Source organism: Coccinella septempunctata, chromosome 3 (assembly GCF_907165205.1).
Source record: "Coccinella septempunctata chromosome 3, icCocSept1.1, whole genome shotgun sequence".
In the NCBI taxonomy this organism is placed as follows: Eukaryota; Metazoa; Arthropoda; class Insecta; order Coleoptera; family Coccinellidae; genus Coccinella; species Coccinella septempunctata.
The window spans coordinates 21924147-21948262 of record NC_058191.1 but is presented as its reverse complement, the minus strand read 5'-3'; the positions used below and the strand labels follow the sequence as shown (position 1 = coordinate 21948262).

Genomic DNA, 24116 nt, shown 5'->3' with positions numbered 1-24116 from the left:
TACGACTTCAAATAAGCGAGTTATTCAGCTTCATTGAAAATGACAATTTCTGAATTTTCGTTCATAACTTAAAATCTATAAATGTTAGACTGGATCTGTTTTCAGTTTTGGATTAGTCAAGAAAAAAGGGCTCGAGAATGTGTCGTCCGTTTTCTTCTAGCTGCTATAGTTCTCGAGATCCCTTCAGTAGACAACGAATTTTGCCCACCCTGTACAAGAGATCAGTCTTTAAATATATTTATTTTCGCAATGGGTGAAAATTGATTAAGTGACACATAATACTATGAAGTTGCTTGAGAAGAGTTAATACCGGTCAGAGATTGTTGTCCCTGATGCTAATGTTGAGGACGTTCATCAGTTTTTGAATTAAAAAAAATCATCCCAAAGATAAAATGTATCTGATGCAGTGGTATAGGGAATGGGTATATCTCTCGAAGAAATTAATGGCTAATTACAAGAATGTTGAATTCTTCATCAGAAACCATCTTTTATCAATAGATATAAAAATAGAGAAAGGGTGTTCTAAGGAGAGAGGAACTACAAAAATTTCACACAAAATATTATTTATCGATTCCTTAAGACATTCACAATGTACCTATAGGAGAAAGGAGAAGTCAAATGAAAAATAGAAAAATTAATCTTCTGGAACTTATTCTATGATGATGAAATTCATTCCAAGGAGAGAGGAACTTGACAAAAATTTCACACAAAATATTTATCGATTCCTTAAGACATTCACAATGTACCTATAGGACAAGTCAAATGAAAAAGACAAAAATTAATCTTCTGGAACTCATTCTATGATGATGAAATTCATTGAAAATCCTTAACACTCTTTTAAATTTTTTTATACAAGATACGTTTGAAGATTTTTTTTTCAATTATATTTTATTCAGCAATTTAAGAGTGTTAGACAGATGATCATACAATATTATGACCTGATATACCAAAAAGTTTCATATGTAGATGTTGCAGAATTGTATTATAATTATTTGAACCGTAATAATCTAGGCACACTGATCCCAACTTATCCGGGCCGGCCATGATCTCTCTAACAGACAACAATTTCATCATACATAAATGAATAAATAAAGATATTCATTTCAAAACAAGTCAAGTTGAACAAGAAGAGATAGATATGAAATAGTGTCAATAGAAAGCGTTTGTTACCAAAAAAATTGAGTGTGTTCTATTTTCTGTACCTATATACTTATTTAGGCAATTTGTTGAAAAATTTGAAGCGTGTGTAGTCTGTTTGCCTACGAGTAGTTCATAGATTGTTTTTGGGCAAATTGAATGACAATATGCTTGTAGTTACTATAATTCGTTTTGAGATTAAGATGATGAGAAAACAGATCTTTGTGTTCAAAAAGAATCAACTATTCTTAAACGTATGTGTTCAAATGCCCTTCCTTCCGAAGTGTCTTCTACATGCACGGTTCCCTAAACATCAACCCTTCCATTATTCTTATAGCTTTCTTCTGGAGTTAGAAGAACGATGAAATATTTCCAGAACCATAGAAAATAATATCAAACTTCTTGTCTAAAAATCCAAACTTACGTCCTGCGTTTACCTTCAGATTTACTTTTAGATGGATTGCTCCTCATGTCAGATTCATGTGTCTATCAAGGAACAAAAGAACCATTTTGGTAAATCCAAGTTTCGTCAAGAACCACAAATCTGATATTTCATCCAAAGATTTATATTGCAGAAATTTTCGCAAGAAACAAATTTTGGCTGCAACGACATGCTTTTGTTCTCATGAAATTTCGCGTTATTTCATCTTTTGTATTTATTACCCATTGATTTTGTAAGTATATTTTTATAACATAAATTTACTTATATTGAATATGTTCGATACCGCTTGATAAGTATATTGAAGTTTTCAAAATATCGGGGTTACTATTCGAATGAGCGGCCCTCAATCTAAATAGCACTTCCTGATACTCTTTCTTTGCTTTCTTTGATAAGTTTCGACATTTTGGTAGTAGATATCAATCAGAGACTCTGATATTAATGAACCTTAGCAAAGATATTGTTGATATTAGTTGTGGTAACGTAGTATTGACATTAACGATATTTCATGAGTGCCAACCTTACTTTGTTCTAGTTACAAAAACTTGAGAAAATTACTTCATGGCCAACTGAATGCTAAAATAAAAGTGAGTGCTATGTCAACGATGAATTACTTTTTCGGACGCCGAAGGGAAATACGTTGCTATTACATATAATAGATGAGCTTCGTATTAACTTTCCACATTTTCTTCTATCAATCACCACTTTAAAAGATTGTGAATAATGTAAATATAAATCTAATCCAAATGTTTGCAACGTTTGAAAAAATAACATATTTCAAACGTGAGAGATATGACTTTTCATGGCTCGCAAACACAGGTTCGCCATGAAAAGTGAGACTTCTCCGTTGTGAAATAATATATTATTGTTCTTATACAACTAATAGCCAAGCTTTTGTTAAGTAGGTTCTTTACTAAATTTTTTGATTCCATCCTTAGGACCAACATAATCAGGAATAACTTTGAATATTCACCTTCCAATTCGAACTCACAGAAGTTGTCCGTTTCTCATCTACTTATTCCAAATAAACTGCTCCACAAGAGTTAGGTATATCGTATTCAATCGTTTTTAAAAGTATGTTATCTTCGAGAAAATCGCTGTAAAATCATTTAAAACTCAATAACAACTTGAATCGATCCAATAAAAATCAGTATGAGACATTTCGTCAATCTGGTCGCCTTTTTTCTGAAGTTTGGTTCTTTGCGTATGCTTCATAAATCTTCTCATTTCGAAATGAAGTCAGTTTATCAACGGCTTTGACTTGAAACGAGTTATCTGAAAATGCCAAGACGTAAATTAACAAACGCTGAGGCTTATAGGCCTATCGGAATGCTCAGATTGTTGTAGCGGAAAGGCTCCAAGTCAGCCAAAGTGTGATATCTCGACTTTGGATAGGTTCAGGGAGACAGGTTCCGTGTTGGAAAGATCAAGGCTTGGTGGGCGACGAAAAACAACACTTGCTCAGGATCGTTTCATCGCCGTTTCGGCTAGAAGAAACCCTACATTTACGTGTAGAATGCTACGTTATACCCTTCAAACTTCAGAATGGGGTCCAAGTTTCCATCGAAACCATCAGACGACATTTGAGGTGAGTCCAGGTTCTAGACCTCCATTAAGAGGAGTTCCATTAACACGTGACCATAAGCGTCAAAGACTGGAATGGGCAAGGCAACATATCAATTGGAACGATCAATGGCGTAGTGTCCTTTTCACTGATGAATCCAGATATAAACGATTTTCAGATTCTCGAAGAATAAGGGTATGGACAATCCCACGCATACTCCGTAATCGTCGCTATGTACAAGAAGTCCATCCATTCCGAGGGGGTAGTGTTATGGTATGGGCCGGGATATGTTTCAACGGGCGCACAGATCTACACATTTGTCCTGGGAATATGACCGCCTTACACTATAGGGAGCATAATATGACAATGTTGTGCCAAATTTTCACGCTGCTGTTGATGAAACTTTTCAATTTCTAGACCTAGACGATAACGCTAGAACGCACCGTGCAGCCATAGTTGAGAATTCGCGCGAGGAGCTTGGTATTCCACATTTACCAATACCTCCGCACTCACCACTCATTTGGATTGCATAGAACATGCATGGGATATGCTCCAAAGAAGATTAGATAATCATCAACCTTCCCCAGAATCCTTAAATGATCTAGAGAGCTTCTGCCCCGTTTATGAAACCAAATTCCTCAAGAAATGTTCAAGAATATCGTGTGTAGTATGCAAAGAAGATGTCAACCTCCTATTGATGCCCGTGGAGGCCATACATTGTATTGATAGTCTTAAAATGCTTGAATTCTCTGGGAATAAAATTTCGTTATTTTACTCGATTTTTTTGAACCACCCTGTATAAGCTGCACCCCTACAGTCTTAAATTAATTTGCAACTTGAAATCATATCAATATGAATTTTCATCACAAAAATCTTATTTTGATTATATTTTTTTGCAATTTAAGTCGATATCCCAAACTCATGTGGAGCAGTTTATTAATTTTCAGAAGTCAATATGAGCACGGTGAAATCCTCACGTCCTTTTCACATATCCCATATCCGTCCTCATTACCAGGAAGTGAAATCTCATTTGTCTACACTTAAACTCAGTGACCGCAACATCCACTCCCATTCACAGTTCAGAATTCAAGAATTAATTCTTCGTAAGTAGCGCACGCGTGGTTGCCTTTCAAACTGACATCACAAATTCGAACTTAGTGCGCGATAAACAGGCGAAGACAGCTTTTCGTACACTTCGTGAACATTTCGAAATTTTCAGTACCGCAATATTTTGGACTTGGACAGTTTTCGTGAGTTGCCAGAACATTGTGTGTGTTCACTGTTCCATTTATGTGCTAGTGATCCCATTTTCTTCGGTTTGGGTCAACAGGTCAGAGAGGCAATCTGTATGTTCACTGGGAATTGAAGCCAATTTTTGCATAAATTGTTCAGTGCACTAGTGAAGTTTGGTCTGGATTTGATCTGGGATTGAAGTGAGGATTTTTCATCTAGTTTTTGGAAATTCTGAAAACAAATTAATTTCGGACTGATTTGAGATATAAATTCATTTTACCTAAATGAAAACAAGTTTTTATCTACTCTCTTTGTGAATCATTTGGTAAAAATTATTAGAAGATCTCATGATCAACTTTTTTTACACGCGGATTAACATCTCTTCCCAAGAAAATGTATCATCTGTTTCTGCGCATTCGACTCACAAACAACTACTAGGAAATTGCAGCATGTCAAGAAATCCTCAACTCCGATTCTTTCAGACGAAACCCTGGGGAAGTTCTCAGATGACTCGTTTACGCCTTGAAGACCTAAAGGTGCCTTATGGTTTTGTTCGATGTCTTTCGAATATTTTTGCTCCGCATTGAACTATGACCGATTTAGAGAATTTGATCCGCTTTGTCATCCCCAAATTGGTCATGTCAAATTTCAACAGTCATTCTCAAGAAGAAGAAGTGATTGATTTGCTGTCTGAATGCAATTTTGTCTGTGATAAGGGAGTAAATAACAGAAGAACAGGAAGGATACGAGATGAGGGAAGACCAGAAATAACGTGTTCACCTTCCCCATGCGTTTTCGACCCTCTGGACGAAGTTAGGGAATCAGGTAAATAAGAGGTTCTATCCTAGAAAGTTGAGCATTCAACATTTTAATGAAGCGTGTGTGGTTAAAAACATTCAAAAACCAAAAAATTTACAAATCAAGTTGGTTTGAATTGAACAGTAAATCTTAATCGAAAATGCAAACATTTTCTACTATTACAACCATTTAAAGAGATCCTGTATAATTGAATATAAAAGTTTACGTTAATTTGTTGCAGAAACTATAACGGTTCATGAAGGAAATTCACTAGAAATGCTAGTACTTAATACTTATTGATGTTATCTTGTTATCAAAACATTCTCGTAGTTGCAAACGAAAGAATTCTATTTGGCGGTGGCGTTTGCTTTTATCAGTCGTAAAATCAACTCAATGTAAACTTAAAAAAAATCAATATCAAAGTCCACTTGAACACTGCCCGACAAAATCATGTACCCTACATCATGTCTATGTGGTATTTAAGGTTCATCGGAATTATTATATATTTATATAATACACCATATTTGCAATTCCTTCAAGATCGTTATAATTTCTCCACTATAAAAACGCAAGATGTCTTTAACTTCAGGAAATTGCCCGATGGTTCTAATGACGGCGAATCGATAATTATTTAATGTATTTATAACGTTATCCAATGCGAAAGTTGGTGAAATTGCGAATTATATAAGTTTTCATGGCAATCCATAAATTTTCTCGGTCATCGAACATCTCTTTTTTTTCTAGTCGCTCGACAGGTTGTCGTCTGCGAGTCGTTTAGATAACAAAGACTTCCTTGACCCGGAGCAAGAGATACTAGGTCGGCACTGAATTGAATAATCGACGATGAGACGATGTTCGACATTCTTGTTTTTCTTATGGTTTTGTGCATGGGATTCTGAACTTTATACGATATTCTGTAATTTGTAACCATAGTCGCTTCAGGAATTAGTGATATCTCGGGCGCCTACGAAAAATAGAAACTATGTCCCACACGGTAATATTTTGAGTTTCGGAATTTAGGTTGGTATTGACAATAACAATGACCCATAGACCCAGTGATGCCAGACATATCATGATCATGGGATTGTATCATATAATATAATATTATCTTTGAGTATTCAATACTTAATATTAATACTCAAGGATATTAGGCAGGGTTTCCCATGGTGGGTGGCATATTAGACGTAAGGAGAACGAATCATAAGATTGTTCTGAAAATTTGGGTACTAGGGTTTACGGTCCTGATCTATATGACTAAAATATTTTCAATATTGCGACGTTACCGCTTATAAAAAAAATTACTGCAAACTTCATTATATCAAATGGGAGACCCTATTTATTATAACTTTTTTTGCTTACATATCCCCATCTGATTATTTTTGTGGAGTACTTCCAATTCCGTCGCTAGGTTTGTTTTCTGGGGTTGTAATTGACATTTATAAACGATATTATGCAGTGTAAATGAATAATTTCGACAAGAGTTGATTCCTTGTCAAAAGTAGTGTGGGTCTTTTATATAATTTCTTTTTGAGCAGCCACTGCTTAGGTACAGCTCCCTTAAAGTGCATGTCACCTGAATAGAAATTTTAAATTGGTGGTCTTCGCCTATAATTTCAAGGCAACCCTTGAAATTTGTCCAGCAGAAAACTTTTTTCCTTATTCATATTATACCATTGAAAATTAAATTTTCATAGTTTCATTCGTTTTGAACAAATGAGGTCTACTATAATTTCTTGCTAAAAGTAACGGTTTTTGAGAAAAGAATTTTTATCATCAGGTACCGTTAGGCGCATAGGCTGTAATTATCTCAGAAATTGAATTCACCTAGTGGGCGAATATAATATATCCTATATAATAGGGGAACATCAACAAAATTTTTTTGTTTGCCTTCGCATTCCCATAAAATGTCTACACAATTTAATTTCTGTCAGTTTTCTGGTTCCTAAGAAAAAAAAATCGGCTTTGGCTTTTCGGGTGCCATCCAAGCGGGAGCTGCTATAAAAAAAAACAATTGTTCATGAAAGACCCTCACTTTCTTTTGACAAGGATTCGCCACTTAAATTTTTTCCCAACTAGTCATTCATTCTAGTATATGGAATAATATCTGTAATGAATAGGGTGTCCCATTTGAAATAACGAAGTTTGTAGTATTTTTCCGCATAAGCCGCAACGTTGCAACATAACCATATTAACCAAATTTTCAGAACAATCCTATGATTCGTCTAATAGGCGATCCAAGGTGGGAAACCCTGCATAACTCAAAATCTTACTCTGTGGGATATTACCGACATATTTCGAACGTCACCCAACGTGGAAAATTCTGTATATAGTTCCAATTTTCACCTCGAATCATCAGCAGTCGGTGAACGTATATAATTTCGTATCATAATTTCGATCGATTCAATATTTTGCTCAAGAACTAGATTGCGCTCAAAATTTAGTTACCGAATATGGTTATTTCTGATATCCCAATATGACTGAAACATTGATTTTTCTTGGCAATATGCAATATTGGTTTTCTAAATTCAAAATTGGTGAGACATCACGAAAATTTCGGGGAATCCCCAGTAATCATTCTGTTCATTGTTTTTTCGGTGATTTTCACTTTGATAATGATAGAATCGGTGTCTCTGGATTCTATTATATATTTCGAAAGCACCATTACAACAGAAATTTGAATTAGTGTTTCGTTTGTGCCAGCGTAAGCATTCTTCAATTTTCGCCATAATTTTTCCCAAAATTCAAAAATTGTGGTATCGTGGAGCCATAATTTGATTTTGACAACTGGCATCACTGCATAGACTTATTATACGCAAGTCTATGCACTAACCGAATATATTCTGAATTTTGTTGTGTTTATTTTTATTTATTCCTCGCTTGAATCGAACGAATTGAAAATTGATTACATCAATTTTGGAAGATTATCGATAAATTCTTGATCTGGTTATTCATTCAGATAAATTTTTTTTAAATTATATTTCTATGATTGAAATTACAGAAATCATCTGTCTTGTAACCAGAAATCAGCTGGACTTATTCAAGCCTGCTTCGATATCAACAGTTCTTGAAGCGAGTATATATTGAACTATAATCGATTACCTATGGCCAATTATAGTTAAGTTTTTCCCTTTATTTTACATAAAAAAACCATTAGAGACTGTATATGTCAGTTTCATTGCACAAAATGTAGGAAATTCAACAACAATGCTAAATGATACATACTCTTTTCAGATTAAAACAATTTCTGATGCTAAATTCGATTTGAAATTATTCTCAAAATATTATTTGCATTATTACTCTATAAATATCAAATGAAAATTGATAGTACGAGATCCGGTATACGAAGTATATACCCTCATCCTCGCCCTCATCTGTTATTCAATGTTAATAACGAAAATATGCTAGATAATATCTACATTGATTTATCTCAAATAGGTTGCCAGGCTAAATCGCGTACTGAAGATGTTAAATAAGAACATTTTGAGTCAAGCTACTTCTATGTATAAACTTCTCTGATATATTATTTATTAAAATCGAGCATTAGCTGAGAGAATAAATCCCAAAGAAATTAAAATATTAAGATTGCCTACTTTTACCTTTGCCCAAAACAGCGCCGGGCTAAACGTTGTTAATATACTCCCATCAGTTATTTAATCGAGTTAAATAGTTAAATATCAAGTGAAAGGATATTATTTAAATCTTAATGCAACCGTATTAGTTTACCTTGTAAAAAATTTGGTTGAATTAATGGTTTCCTAGATCCTACTGAAACGTTTTTTGCGAGCGCAGGGAATTACATAACGGTGTGACAAAATAAGTTTTTTGATTTAAAATTCTCCTATAAGATTTTTCGCAATTTATCGATTTATGTAAAAATAAAAATTCTCGTTGTCAATTAAGCTATATTTCATTTTCCTTTTGCCAGTATTCAATTCACGATCGGAAAAATCGACTGTAGATTTTGAGAAAAAAATATATACATATGTATATACAGGGTGGTGACAAATTCGATGCCCACCACTACTATCTGCCAAACGATACCAGATAAAAATTTTAAGTATTGACAAAAAGTTCTACCTTTGCAATTCCTCCAACATGACGTCCCCTAAAACTTTATATATTTTTTTGTTCTAGATTTATAATTGATATAATAATGAAAAATATATGATACCCGAAAATTGCTATAACATCTTTATTTTACGAACCATTACCATGAAATTTTGAAATCCTTCAATGTTAGCCTCATTCAATGAAATTACACCATTTTCATTCAAATCAGTATTCAACATTCTGCTAGCTTAACGTTAAGCTAGCAGAACCCCAAATTTCTCCAAAAATTGGGGAGCAAAAAATTTTTAATTGGCGTAATAAATTAGCCTAAAATTATGGCCGCAAAAAAAATCCAAAATTTGAAAGTGGTTCTGATAGCTTAATGAGGGTCTCTTCGCTGGCGCCGAAAATTTGACATCTTAAATTTAGGCAACCATGGATTTAGCCAACTTTTCGACAAGGCAACCTAAGACGGTTGAAATCAGAATTAAATAACCTTTTATTTCATATATAATTCGATTATATAACTGATGAGGGTATATTAACAACGTCTGTACCTGTTTAAAGCCGGCAAATCCAGTGGTGGGCTGAGGTAAAAGTAGGCAGCCTTTATGTTTACAGTTCTTTGAGGTTTATTCTGTCAGCTAATGATCGATTTTGATAAATAACATATCAGAGAAGTTTATAGAAGAAATTTGATCCGAAATGTCTTTATTTAACTTTTTCGGTACGCTATTTAGCTGGGCAACATTTGCGATGTATCAATGTAGTTATTATATAGCATATTTTCGTTATTAATATAACGATAGCTTAATGGGGGTCTCTTCGCTGGCGCCGAAGATTTGTCATCTTCGTTATTATATAGCATATTTTCGTTATTGAAATTGAATAACGGATGGGGGTGTATATTTCTAATATCCTATCTCAGACTATGATGCATCCATAACACAGCTACACAGGGTGTTTCACGAGTGATGGGCCACGGATTAATGGTAAACCGATGAACGCAGGTCATCTAGGCCTTTTAGAAAAGTTTATTCTTTTGTATCTAAAGGCCTCTAGTTTGGGAGATACAGGGTGTAAATGTATTTCGAAATTCGACTTTAGTTTTCGATATCCAACTTGGAATGGGTGTTCCAATTTTGATGAAATTTTGTGGGCTTCTTAACCCTTCCAGATTATCAAGACAGTGTATTGAGATTTATCTTTCAAATATCCAAATTTATATTCTCTGCATCAGTTGAAAACGCAGTATTTTTCGCTTCGCTCGTTGCGCAAAAGAACGTGAAATACGAAAAATAGTGTTTCCCGACGTGTTTCACACAATATTTTTTCTGATTTTGAACAGGATGTGGTTATGAATTCATTAAAAGTACCAAAAATTTTATACAAGCTTCCCTAGTAGATTTCTTTTAAATCGTCTAGGGACAGAAATATTAAATTTTTCACTCCGATACTATGGAAGCAAGTATCTTTTTATCATTAGTTGCGAAATATTTTGATTTTCATCACTGGTTACGCAAAGTAAAACGTTTCAAAACATCAATGAGTTTCAAGAAATGTCACTTTATATGTCAAAATTCAAAAAAAAGTTTTTCGATTAAACTCAATTTTCACTTCGCATGGCATTTTGTTCCGAAAAAGAAACGAACGAACGAAGTCATATTTCATACATTCTATTTTTCAATTATATATAAGTTATAATTCTCAATGCTACGTGGTGGGGTTTTGGATATCAAAAGCTCTCTTTTCAATTATTTTTCATTCTGAATCATCTACAGACACCAAGAGTTCATCACGGTGACCAAAGATATATTTATACTGTGAATCTTTCAAATTATCAAATCTTAGCAGAATGTCATGTTTCTTTTTCAACATGAAAAAGTTGGTACTGCTCAGAAAATATCGTTTTTCACACGTTGAATACTCATTTTGTGATTTTAATTTGGATACGTTTCTCTATCGCCACCTAAGTATTTTTCCCTGGTACTTCCTTATCCCTATTCCTGACACTTTCGGAGAAATTGACGGTTTTCCAGTTCCAGTAAAAATTTCCAAAAACATTAATACAATGAAATAGGCATAACAATTTTGAAAATAGGTAACTCAGATCCTGAGGATCAGTGTCGTGAAGAATAAACTTGATGGTGATGTATATGGTGTTCCAAAAAATTTCGTCTTTTCATTTGTTTCAAAAGCGGCAAAAACTTGATTTTTTCAAATGGAATATTTTTCATCTGATACTTTTTAAGAAAATCAAAGTACGCATCTACTGTTGATCATGTTCTCATACGAAAACCACATGGTTTCAAGAATAAAGTCGAATTCCTATGAAAGAAAGGGTTTTAAGAATGATTTCCTTGTATGAATGAGACAAACTTCAGTCCAGTTTTAAATTATAAGAAGTGGGGTATGCCATTTTAAAATATCAAGTTTTGTCGTTTCTGTAGAGAGTGACAGGACGAAGAATTATTGTTTGTTCTGCTCGAATAGAGACAGGGAAGTACTAGATAAATAAAAATACTCATATGGTGATAGTGAAGCAAAAATACTCCTAATAAATAGGGTGTCCCATTTGAAATAACAAAGTTTGTAGTATTTTTTGTAGAAGCGGCAACCTCGCCACATTGAAAATATTTTAGTCAGATACACCAAAATCGTAAACCTTAGTACACACATTTTTAGAACAATCCTATTATTATCCGTTGTCCGTAAACGTCTAATAGGCCACACACCGTGGAGAGGTCTATGTCTCCAGCCCCCCCAAATTTGAATATTTCACTTTTTTTGACGCTAAAGTTTTGTACTAGTTTTGTACCGAAATGTACCGTTGAAAAAAAGTTTTGTACCCCTAATTAAAGTGACGAAAATACGGTTTTCAGTTTGGGGGGCCGTAGACATGCTCACCCCCCACTTTTGAAATAGCAATTTTTTTGTATTTCAAAGTTTTGTACTAGTTTTGTACCGAAATGTACCGTCAAGAAAAAGTTTTGTACCCCAAGATTAAGGGGTCTTAGGAGGGTTTGAAATTGGGGGGGCTGGAGACATGTTTTCGAAATAATGAGATTTCTGTTTTCGAAACAAGCTAAAACATGAGTACTAGTTTTGTACCGAAATGTACCGTTGAGAAAAAGTTTTGTACCCTAATTAAAATGAAGAAAATACAGTTTTCTGTTTGAGGGTACTGTAGATATGCTCAACCCTCACTTTTGAAAATGCAATTTTTATTTATTTCAAACTTTTGTACTAGTTTTGTACCGAAATGTACTCTGTCAAGAAAAAGTTTTGTACCCTAAGATTGAGGAGTCTTAGGAGGGTTTGAAATTGGGGGGCCAATGACATGTTTTCGAAATATTGAGATTTCGGTTTTCGAAACAAGGTGAAACATGAGTACTAGTTTTGTACCGAAATGTACTGTTGAGAAAAAGTTTTGTACCCTAATTTAAATAAAGAAAATACATTTTTCTGTTTGGGGTACTGTAGACATGCTCAACCCTCACTTTTGAAAATGCAATTTTTTTTTAATTTCAAAGTTTTGTACTAGTTTTGTACCGAAATCTACGAAATTTTGTACCCTAAGATTGAGGAGTCTTCTTAGGAGTGTTTGAAATTGGGAGGGCCAAAGACATGTTTTCGAAATATTGAGATTTCGGTTTCCGAAACCAGGTGAAACATGTGCACTAGTTTCATACCGAAATTTACCATTGCAAGAAAAGTGACGTTTTTGTGACGGTACATTTCGGTTCGAAACTAGTACACATGTTTTAGTTTGTTTCGAAAACTGAAATCTCATTATTACGAAAACATGTCCCCAGCCCCCCCAATTTCAAACCCTTCAAAGTCCCCTTAATCTTAGGGTACGAAACTTTTTCTTGACGGTACACTGCGGTACAAAACTAGTACAAAACTTTGAAATAAAAAAAAGTTGCATTTTCAAAAGTGAGGGTTGAGCATGTCTACAGTACCCCCAAACAGAAAACTGTATTTTCTTCATTTAAATTAGGGTACAAAACTTTTTCTCAACGGTACATTTCGGTACAAAACTAGTACTCATGTTTTAGCTTGTTTCGAAAACAGAAATCCCATTATTTCGAAAACATGTCTCCAGCCCACCCAATTTCGAACCCTCCTAAGACCACTTAATCTTGGGGTACAAAACTTTTTCTTGACGGTACATTTCGGTACAAAACTAGTACAAAACTTTGAACTACAAAAAATTGCTATTTCAAAAGTGGGGGGTGAGCATGACTACGGCCCCCCCAAACTGAAAACCGTATTTTTTTCATTTTAATTAGGGTACAAAACTTTTTCTCAACGGTACAAAACTAGTACTCATGTTTTAGCTTGTTTCGAAAACAGAAATCTCATTATTTCGAAAACATGTCTCCAGCCCCCCCAATTTCAAACCCTCCTAAGACCCCTTAATCTTGGGGTACACAACTTTTTCTTGACGGTACATTTCGGTACAAAACTAGTACAAAACTTTGAAATACAAAAAAATTGCAATTTCAGAAGTGGGGGGTGAACATGTCTACGGCCCCCCCAAACTGAAAACCGTATTTTCGTCATTTTAATTAGGGGTACAAAACTTTTTTTCAACGGTACATTTCGGTACAAAACTAGTACAAAACTTTAGCGTCAAAAAAAATGAAATATTCAAATTTGGGGGGGCTGGAGACATGGACGTACCGTGGAGCGGTGGAGCACATTGTATAATTGAAAACATGACCGTATGAAATATGATTTCGTACGGTTGTTTCTCTTTGTGGAATGAAAATGTAAAGCGGGGTTAAAATTGAGTATAAATGAAAAACATTTTCTTTCCAACTGATTCAGAGAATATAGATTTTAATATTTGAAAGATAAATATCAATATACCTACTGTCTTGATAAACTTGGAATTACATGTGCAATCTCAAAGTGGTTATGAAGTAAACGAGCCCACAAAATTTTATCAAAATCGAACCACTCATTCTCAAATTATGGATATCGAAAATTAAGGCCGAAATGCAGGTAGCATTGAAAATTATAATTCAATAATTGAATACAGGACCGTATTCTCAAAAATGAATACGAAATATGATTACAATCTTTTATTCTTTTGTTCCGCTATCGGTGTGGCATATGAGAAGTGAAAATTCAATATAATCAAAGAAAAACTAGTTTTTTTTTCAATTCTGGATCCAGAAATTCTTCATCTGATTCAGAAAATATAGATTTTGATATTTGAAAGATTAATCTCAATATTCTGAGTACTGTCCGTATAATTTTGGAATTGCATGTGCCATTCCAAAGATTTATTGGAAGTAAACGAGCCCATGAAATTAGATCAAAATCCGATCTCATTCTCAAGGTATGGATAGGCATGAAAAACAAAATATCTCCGAAACTAATGGCCTTAGGATACAAAAGAAGTAACTTATATAAAGGCCTAGGTGACCTGCAGCCACAACTTGGATATGACAAACCGCTCCCGAAACACTCTGTAGATGGTTCCAGAAAATGTGTATAGGTATGTTTAACTTCGATTTCCCATTTAAATTGGGGAGCCCACGATTCTGAATGGGGATTTACTCGATCATCGTGGATGTAGATCCCCACCTACATAGGTGGGCTGAGCGTCTATAGGGAATCAGATATTTGCAAAAAAATTCACCGTGTCAGATTTTGAAAAAATTCAAAAAATGTCTCTAAGAGATACTCCACAAACTAAACTAAACCATAGAATGTACTAAAGAACTAGATTCACAATTGTGCTTTCGCTTCGGCATATACAGAGTGATTCCAGAGGAGGCCGTCAGATTTCAGGAGAAGTTTACAATAGTCAAGAAAAATTGGTTTATGGCTGGGGTCTCCTATCGAGACTATACCTAATTCGACCAATTTCACTTTAATCAATCGGTAACTTCGGTATGGCTCATTCAATTTTGATGAAATTTTCTGTGTAGTACCTACTTAAAATATGAATGAGTACATTCAATAATATCAGCACGTTTTTCAAAATAACTTGTTGAATGTGTCGAAATTATTGAATGTAGCAACTCATTTATGTTGTATGTACTACACTGAAAATTTCATCGGAATTGAATGAACCATACCGAAGTTATAAGTATAATTTAAGAAATTTTTTTTATGGGCAACCAACTGCTTCTATTAAAGGGAATGGAGTATATTATTGTGTCTGATGATATTTTTCATTTTTACAGTTTTGATGCTCAGTCTTATACCTTGCGCAGATCTCTCACATACAAGGCAGTTTTTTGTGTAGGTATTCCACATGATCCAAGGTAACACGCTCGAGTAAATCCAAAATTTTCCTCTTGGGCTCCCCAACTAATATGAGCAGTCAGTTGAAATGTTTGTCTGAGTATGCTGAACGGTCGTATGGCACTCGATCATTGTATTGAATTTTTTCGATTGATCTCTCAAAGTCTAAAACCGAGAAGTTTTGATAGATCACAGTCTATTATACGATTATGGGAAAAAATTCCCAACCTTCAGAAATAAATCACATATCACAATCTACTTGCGACACTTCCCTAGCTTTCCAACTCCGATTGACTAGTTCTACAGGAGCAAATATTTACGGTGAAGTCAGGAACCTATCTTTCCAGAAAATTGGCTCAGACCTGATCGTAACACCTCAAGATCTCCGAGCCCCTTGTCACCGAGTCCATCTGGGCCTCAGAGCTGGTCACCCAACTCACGACGTAGCGGTAGTCCTGTATCCAGAAGGGGTTCAGCCTGCTCAGGATATGAACAGTATCAGCGCAGCTTGCTTGAGGTGCCAATTGTTTTGGACTATGGGGATACTTCAAGCGACGACTTGAGCTCCGAGTGGGATTCGGATGTTCCTGAGTTTACCAAGGTTAGAATAATTCAGGAATGGAATATTCCCGATAATGATACATTTTTATTGCAAACATTGTCAGGAAAAGCAATAGGGGCTTTCCTGAAGAATATCTGTTTTCAATTTCCCCCACAATTCTATTACATACGTATTATATTCCCTATCGAAGAATTTATTTGAAGTTAACAAGTGTGCTTCGTTTCAGTCGTCTCCTCGCCTCCTTTACTTGCTTTATTCTGCGTCTCAACAGCAGAAAAGAGTTGTATTATTATCTTGAAATGTACCCGAACTTTTTTCGGCTGAACAAAAATCATAGAATTCATAAATCGAGCAATACATGCCGGTCTGAAAAATAATATTAGGAAAATATTATCAATGCATAAAAAAAGACCGCTTTTGATTCACAGACTTGAATGCATTTTCACTTGGTAAAATTGTTCTCCGCTTACAAGTACCTTGCCCTAATAGCAATACAAATCGCCCATTGAATTCATATTCATAAACTCTACCGTCTGTACCTATGTATGTGATTAGCCAAATGTTCCAAATAAAGAAAATATCACAGAAAAATTAGTCTCAGTAATCATATCTACATTCTACCATAAAGAGCTTGCAATATTCATGAAATACATTAGGTATTTATGTAACAATGACGAAAAACTGTCCATTATAGTCAAGGCTGCAAATTGATAGCCGAGGCGCAGCCGAAGCTAGCAATCAGGTGAGACGATAGACAGTGTTTTCCCGATGTGCATATTACTGATGTCTGACTGATAAATATCGCTATCTATCAATGTTAATTATTATGAACAATAATATTCAATCACGTTCTTAATTCACTCTTATAATCAAATAGATTTCGTAAAGAATTAATTTGATAATAGCAAATGACAATTATTGTTACTGGCAGTTTCGATTTTAACAAATCCTGAATTCACGAAATGGATTCAGACGCTGCTCTGCTATTTGTATCAAAAAAGAGTCTGAAAAGAGAGGTTGAAAGAGTTTACGGACGAAAAGTGTTTGATAAGGACGAAAAATGCTTGCCTCCAAACGTAGTCAACTTCTCGTTCGGGAATTATTACGTAAATTGTCATTTTTCTGTTGTGGTTAACGAAAATAGTTATTTTCCTATCAAGTGCGGAAAGTGATACTTGGGCAAGACACTTTCCGCAAGAGTTAGGAACAATATTTTTTCTACAAGCGCTTGAAATATATAAATGTATCCATTTTACGAAACAGATCATATCTCATTTGATTAATTCATATATAATGACAGACGTTATTCTGCATGTCGTTACTAAGGGTTTCTCATCGTTGACGTTCTGTCCATAGAAAGATGATAGCATTTGCGTGCGGTAATGGATTAGCAGGTGTTTTTCCCGCACTCTTTGCAACTTGGAATGCGTGCGGGAAAAAGGTTGAACGCGCACACTTGTAGAAAATAGTTATTTTCCTATCAAGTGCGGAAACTGATACTCAACTGCTTACCCGAACTCTGCTTCGCATCGTTCGGGCAACGGCAGTTTCGTGCGGGCAAGACACTTTCCGCAAGAGTTAGGAACAATATTTTTTCTACAAGCGCTTGAAATATATAAATATATCAATTGCACGATACAGATCATATCTCATTTGATTAATTCATATAAAATGACAGACGTAATTCTGCATGTCGTTACCATGGGTTACTCATCGTTGACGTTCGGTGCATAGAGACATGATAGAATTTAATTTACTCTATAATATTTGCGTGCGGGAAAAACCCCTGCTAATCCATTCCCGCACGCAAATGCGTGCGGGAAAGAAATAGCAGGCGTTTTTCCCGCACGTTTTGGAAAAGTGACTCTTTGCAACTTGAAATGCGTGCGGGAAAAAGATTGAACGCGCACGCTTGTAGAAAATAGTTATTTTCCTATCAAGTGCGGAAAGTGATACTTGCCCGCACGAAACTGCCGTTGCCCGAACGATGCGAAGCAGAGTTCGGGTAAGCAGTTGAGTGCGGGCAAGACACTTTCCGCAAGAGTTAGGAACAATATTTTTTCTACAAGCGCTTGAAATATATAAATGTTTCCATTTCACGAAACATATCATATCTCATTTGATTGATTCATATATAATGACAGACGTAATTCTGCATGTCGTTACTATGGGTTTCTCATTGTTGACGTTTTGTGCATGGAAACATGATAGAATTTAATTTACTCTATAATATTTGCGTGCGGGAAAAACCCCTGCTAATCCATTCCCGCACGCAAATGCATGCGGGAAAGAAATAGCAGGCGTTTTTCCCGCACCCTTTGGGAAAGTGACTCTTTGCAACTTGGAATGCGTGCGGGAAAAAGGTTGAACACGCACGCTTGTAGAAAAAATTATTTTTATATTCATTCATAAAAATGCTCGTTACCATCGGTGTAGCTACACAGGTGCAAGAGTACTGGTGCTTCCGACCTTAGGGGCCCCCAAGCGCTAACAGGCCTACCATATTATTCGAACTAGATGAAAAAATTTCATGTATTACATAATATTTGAATTTTGCTTGTGTTAACCATTATATGAAGAAAAAATAATGGGTATGGTATGCATTTAATTGATTATTTCATTCGAGTATCATTACATGAAATCGTTAAAAATTACATGAATTTATCTACGCTTCAGTACTGCTACCTCATTTCTTTTTTCCTGTACATCATAACAGGTACTTTTTTGCCTTTCGTAGAACTGAGTGGCTTGAATAACAACTCCAATTTTGTTATTTGTAAAAATAATTTGTATATTATGCCGCAGCGTATGTGCACGGTCTACAGTAGTCTACCTTCTTCCGATATCCATATATGTATATTCAATTTTCATCTTGTTTACTTTGTATATATTTATTTGATTTTGAAGGGTTAACAAAAAACTATCAAATCGATACATATATAAAGTTTCGGGCTGTACTCTTTTTCAAATTTGTAAAAAATTACATTTCAATGAGTTGACAAAACAAAAACAAACAGTAAAATTATGATTCATTGGAACAAAGTAGAGAAGGTTATGTTCCTATCTTTTGTATTTCTTTACTAACATTGGACTCAAAGTTCTTTTGTTCTTTTTGGTGTTATCAATGATTGTCAAATATATGCAACTCAGGTTCCTTATGTCCGTTCTGTCACTGATGGAACTCACATCTTGTTTGATATGAATCATTTCGAGGAATTCCTTTGGTTTTTGATTTTTTCTTTGTCTAATATTTCTGTTTTCCCGAAGTCAAAAGAATTTTGGTGTTCGATGGTGTGTTTGTATAGGGCTGTTGGCGCCTTCGAGTACTTATGTCCCTCATGTCTGTCCTTTAATTTCTGCTGTGTTTGTCCTATATAATTAGATGGTATTCTTTATACAAGGAAGAAAGTTCACACGTTGTATATACTATACCATGTAATAACTGTGCAGGCGTTTATACAGAACAAACACAGCAGAAATTAGGATTGGCTGAAAGGACATAAGTACTCCAAGGCGCCGACAGCCCTTTATACAAACACACCATCGAAAGCCGGCATTCTGTTGACAAGTGACCAAAAATATTAGACGAAGAAAAAAATCAAAAACCAAGGGAATTCTTCGAAATGATTCATATCAAACGAAATGACAGTTCCATCAATGACAGAACGCACATAAGGGACCTGAGTTGCATATACTCGACGATCATTGATAACACCAAAAAGAAGAATAAAGAACTTTGAGTTCAACATAAGTAAAGAAGATCAAAAGATAGGAACCTAACCCCATCTACTTTGTTCCAATGAATCATAATTTTACTGTTTGTTTTTCTTTTGCCAACTCATTGCAATGTAATTTTTTACAAATTTGAAAAAGGACACTGCCCGAAACGTTATAAATGTATCGATTTGATTGTTTTTTTGTCAACCCTCCAAAAGAAATACGAATGCTGAAATGCGATCTAACAGATGTACCTATTAGCAATATAACAGTTATAAACAATTCCGTCAATTCCTACAATCTCTGCAGAAGTTGATGAAACTTCCTCCAGCGAATTGAAAATAATAAAATAAGGCTAGAAAAAGGTTGTAAATAAAACTGTAAATAATAATATAAAATATAAGTAAACCTTTGTACATTAATTATCTTTATAAATTGTCTCCTTGACTTCAATGTTACATGCTTTTTTTTTCAAGATGAAGGAACGATGGAGTAGTTTAGCATGTTTGAATTATTTGTGTTCCGACTTAAATACTAAAAGTATTCATTAAGGGTCCCACCTTGTTTATTGCACTAAAGTCTTCGGCTATCTATAGCTACGTTTTCGAGTTACAAGCAGTGGCATGTAACTTTTTGTGTAATTTTTTGAGCATTTTTTCGATATTGCAATTTTTGCAAAATTACTGATTAAATACATAAATGGAAAAATTTAGATGATTTCTTCAAGCAAAACAAGTTTCGTACTCGGACCAATTCCTCTTCTTTCTGAAATTTATATTGATACGAATTCACACGGAAGGAAACAAAATTAAAGTATCTATTCCTGATCCGCCTCTATATACATATACATATACTTTATTCACATGGGAAATATATAGATTGGAAGAACATGATTCTGTTAGTTTCTCTATTCGTGCGATTTCTCAATTCCGCAAATATGGAATATATCAAGTTTATCTACTCCCACTGAAATTGAGAACAATATTTGGGGATATTTACACTCGTAATCTTCCATTCCGCAACGAAAAATCACCAATGAATACTTTCCGTGTATTCATGAGAAAACTAATTCGCACATTTCTGTTTGTGTTTCGAAACAGTCACCGAAATGACGTTATTCACTTTACGATGTATACTCGCTTCAAGAATTATTTGCATATCCAGGTGGCTGTGCAATATCGAAATTATATTTGTAGTAGTCCATCCGGTAAGATTTTGGGTTGCGGAATTCACCCGGGTATAAGGAATAATACTAACCTATACTATAGAAAGACGTATGATACACATAAAATGACGTTTTAAATTTTGTTCTGTTTGTTTATTTTCTTCGTTTGATCGAATGAATTAAAAAATTAATAATATCAATTTTGAAGGCTTATATATTAGATCTGCGTCGGAGTATTTCTTCAAACAAATGACTAAGTTTTACCTAGTTATAAACCAATTTTATTTCTTCGATTAAAATTACAGAAATCATCAATTAAAATTTGTAACCATCAGCACCCGAGTCTAGACTTTCATGACATGCTTTGATGTCACTAATTCCGGAATCCAGTATATTATCAAGTATTCATCATTCTATTTTTCATAAAATTACTATCTGGATCACAGATACTGACTCATCAGCCATACAATGGACGTGATTTCAATACAATTAAAGGGAGAATCGTTCATGTCCCCATTCCGAAGGTGCTGGATGAATCATTTTCTCTATAAATATTCTGATTGTTGAATTATGTTTCATTTTAGAATGAATTACACACAAATGAGGAGATTTATTCAATCCTCCTGAGTTTTGAGGATTTTTCCTTTCCAAATAGTTTCAATACTTACCCTTTTCCTACTATGCTGCATTCTTCTCATTGGTACCTGGTTAAAATTGTTGAGATAAATGATAAATTCGCCAAAGTAGAGCAAAACCAAATCCCTTACTCATTCAGAATTCTCGACAACAATAAATATGTCAAATGCGATTGGTTTATTAGTCGACAATATTAGTGCTGGCGGTCAAAGTGTTGAATAACATTCCGAGTCAATCGCTTGACAGGAGAAGACGTGCTACAGTGCTCCTAGTGCTATAAAAGAGAAAGCGGACGAGAAAGTCACAGTGCCGTAAAAGTGAAAGCGGAGGTGAAAGTGCCCACTAACCAAGCTACGGAATATTTGATTCCGTCTGTGAAGTTGTGTAGGTTCTATATTTGTTATCGGAATTTTAATTCGTTAAAATTTTCAAAGTTGGTGTTCATCCTAAGTGTCCAGAGAATTTTCTCGTTGGTACTGCAGAAAACATCAGGTGAGCTTATTTTTCGTATCTTTCTTTCTGATTTTTCTCATAGCGTAGAGAATTTTTGATGAGCCGTTTTGTTTTTATGCATGAGATACATTTTTCTTTTGTCTTGAAAAATTTTATTTCCAATTTCTTCGAGTAGCGAAGTAATTATTAATTAGATTCTAAAATGTCTGACCATTCGGACTGCGAGTCCGTAATGGAAGAAGACGCGCCAGAAATCGCTAATGTCGTGTCCGAACACGATATTTTGAGAGAGGAGAACGCAAGTTTGAAAGCGAGGGTGAATGAGTTAGATAGATGCGTATCTAGCTTAGTTGCTGAGATTAAGAATCTCAGGGAGAGGCTCGAGTTGCAGGAGGGAAATAAGGAAAGTCCTTACTCCAAAGCACTCAAGAAGAACATTATTTTGAAAAATGTCCAAGAAGTGAACTTACCGGTTCAAAAACAGAAGATGGAGGTGGTCAAAACCCCTCAAACCAAAATTTCCCCACCCGCCAAAAGAGTGAGAAAGGATAGCTCCTCGTCAAATGAAGAGGCAAACAAGAAAAGAGTCTTGGAAACCCCAGCCCAAGAGAAAACCACTCCGGTGCAGAGAAAAGAAAAAATCCCCCCAGTTACCCTGAGGGGTACGTCCGAATGGACGTCAATTTCCAACGCGTTAATGCGAAACGGAATAAATTACAGCAGAGCGACTACTGTGAAGGACGGAATTAGGGTCGTTCCACAAACCGCGGAAGACCACAGAAGAATGACGGACTTCCTTCATAAAATAAATAGGGAGTTTTACACTCTTCAACGGGAGGAAGAAAAGAAAATCTATGCGGTAGTGAGATATCTACCGCTGGATGCAGATATCCCGACGATCCTTGACGACCTCAAGGATCAAGGGATCGTCGATGCTGAGGTCATAAGAATGACCTCAAATATAACTAAGAGGCCGATGCCCTTATTGCTGGTTAAAACCCAGAATAAGGGTATCTTCGAGGTGAGAAGGCTCTACAACATGAACTGTGTTGTTGAACCTAAGAGAAGGACGACCGGGCCTGGACAATGTTACCGCTGTCAGCGATATGGACATGCCCAAAGTAAGTGCACTTTTCCATGGAGGTGCGTGAAATGCTCCGGTAATCACAGCTCCAAGGAGTGTACGCTCACCAGGGAGAACGAGGAGCGAAATGCCTCTTGTGTTCTCTGTGGAGAGCAAGGACATCCAGCCAGCTACAAGGGATGTAGCGAATGGAAATTGGTCACTAAAAAGACCAAGAGATCGCCAAGATCGAACCAGACCAGCTCGAGGCCAACACAAAATACACCGAGGCCATCCCCAAACTCTTCGGAAGTGAAGAAACCCCAGGAAACTGCAACCGAAGCAGTCAAAGAGACGAAGAAACCAGAGAAAAAGACGGAAAAGGCAAAAACCGTCAAAAAAGCCGAAACCAGAAAAGGAATTTCTGGAATCACTGAGGAACTGGATAAGTTCACGAAAAACCTCCTCAGCACGATGATGCAGAATCTGGAGAAAGAGATTGAGAAGAAGATGCAGCAAATTATTAAGAATATTTAATGGCTGACACGACGATAAAGAACAATCTCATAATCGTCTCTTGGAACGTCGAAGGATTGAGAGCCCGCAGATCAGAATTCGAAGAACTGATTGAAGAGAAGAGACCGGATGTCATAGCTCTTCAAGAAACGAGACTTAACCCCAACGTTCGGATAGCATTTCCCAATTACGATATTTACAGAAATGATAGACCTAACAGCACAGGTGGCGTTGCTATACTGGCTAGAAGGAATATGGATCACCATTTCGACCAAATATTCAATGGAAAAGAAGTAGAAGCAATATCGATTATTGTGAATACTAATCGAGGGCAAGTGAAGATTATTTCAACTTATAAATCACCGGATAAGGACATGCTGGAAGAGGATCTAAAAATGCTACTAGAAGGAAGACACCCGAAAATCATAATTGGTGATCTTAACTGCAAATCGCAGGAATGGAACAGTAGGGTGGAAAATACAAACGGGAGAAGACTGAAGATTTATGCTGAAAAAC

At 35.4% G+C, this 24116-nt stretch overlaps 1 protein-coding gene across 4 annotated transcripts in view; it reads left to right on the top strand.

Moving 5' to 3' along the window:
- LOC123310129 (inositol-trisphosphate 3-kinase B) overlaps positions 1–24116 on the top strand; it is a 219010-nt gene that overhangs the window by 154129 nt on the left and 40765 nt on the right. For 3 of the 4 annotated variants that reach the window (XM_044893524.1, XM_044893522.1, XM_044893525.1), the window contains exon 5: positions 15820–16089. The exons of the other annotated variant lie outside the window; for it this stretch is intronic. In XM_044893524.1, the coding sequence (XP_044749459.1) occupies positions 15820–16089 (270 nt within the window). The remainder of the gene's footprint in view (positions 1–15819; positions 16090–24116) is intronic. 4 annotated transcript variants of the gene reach the window in all.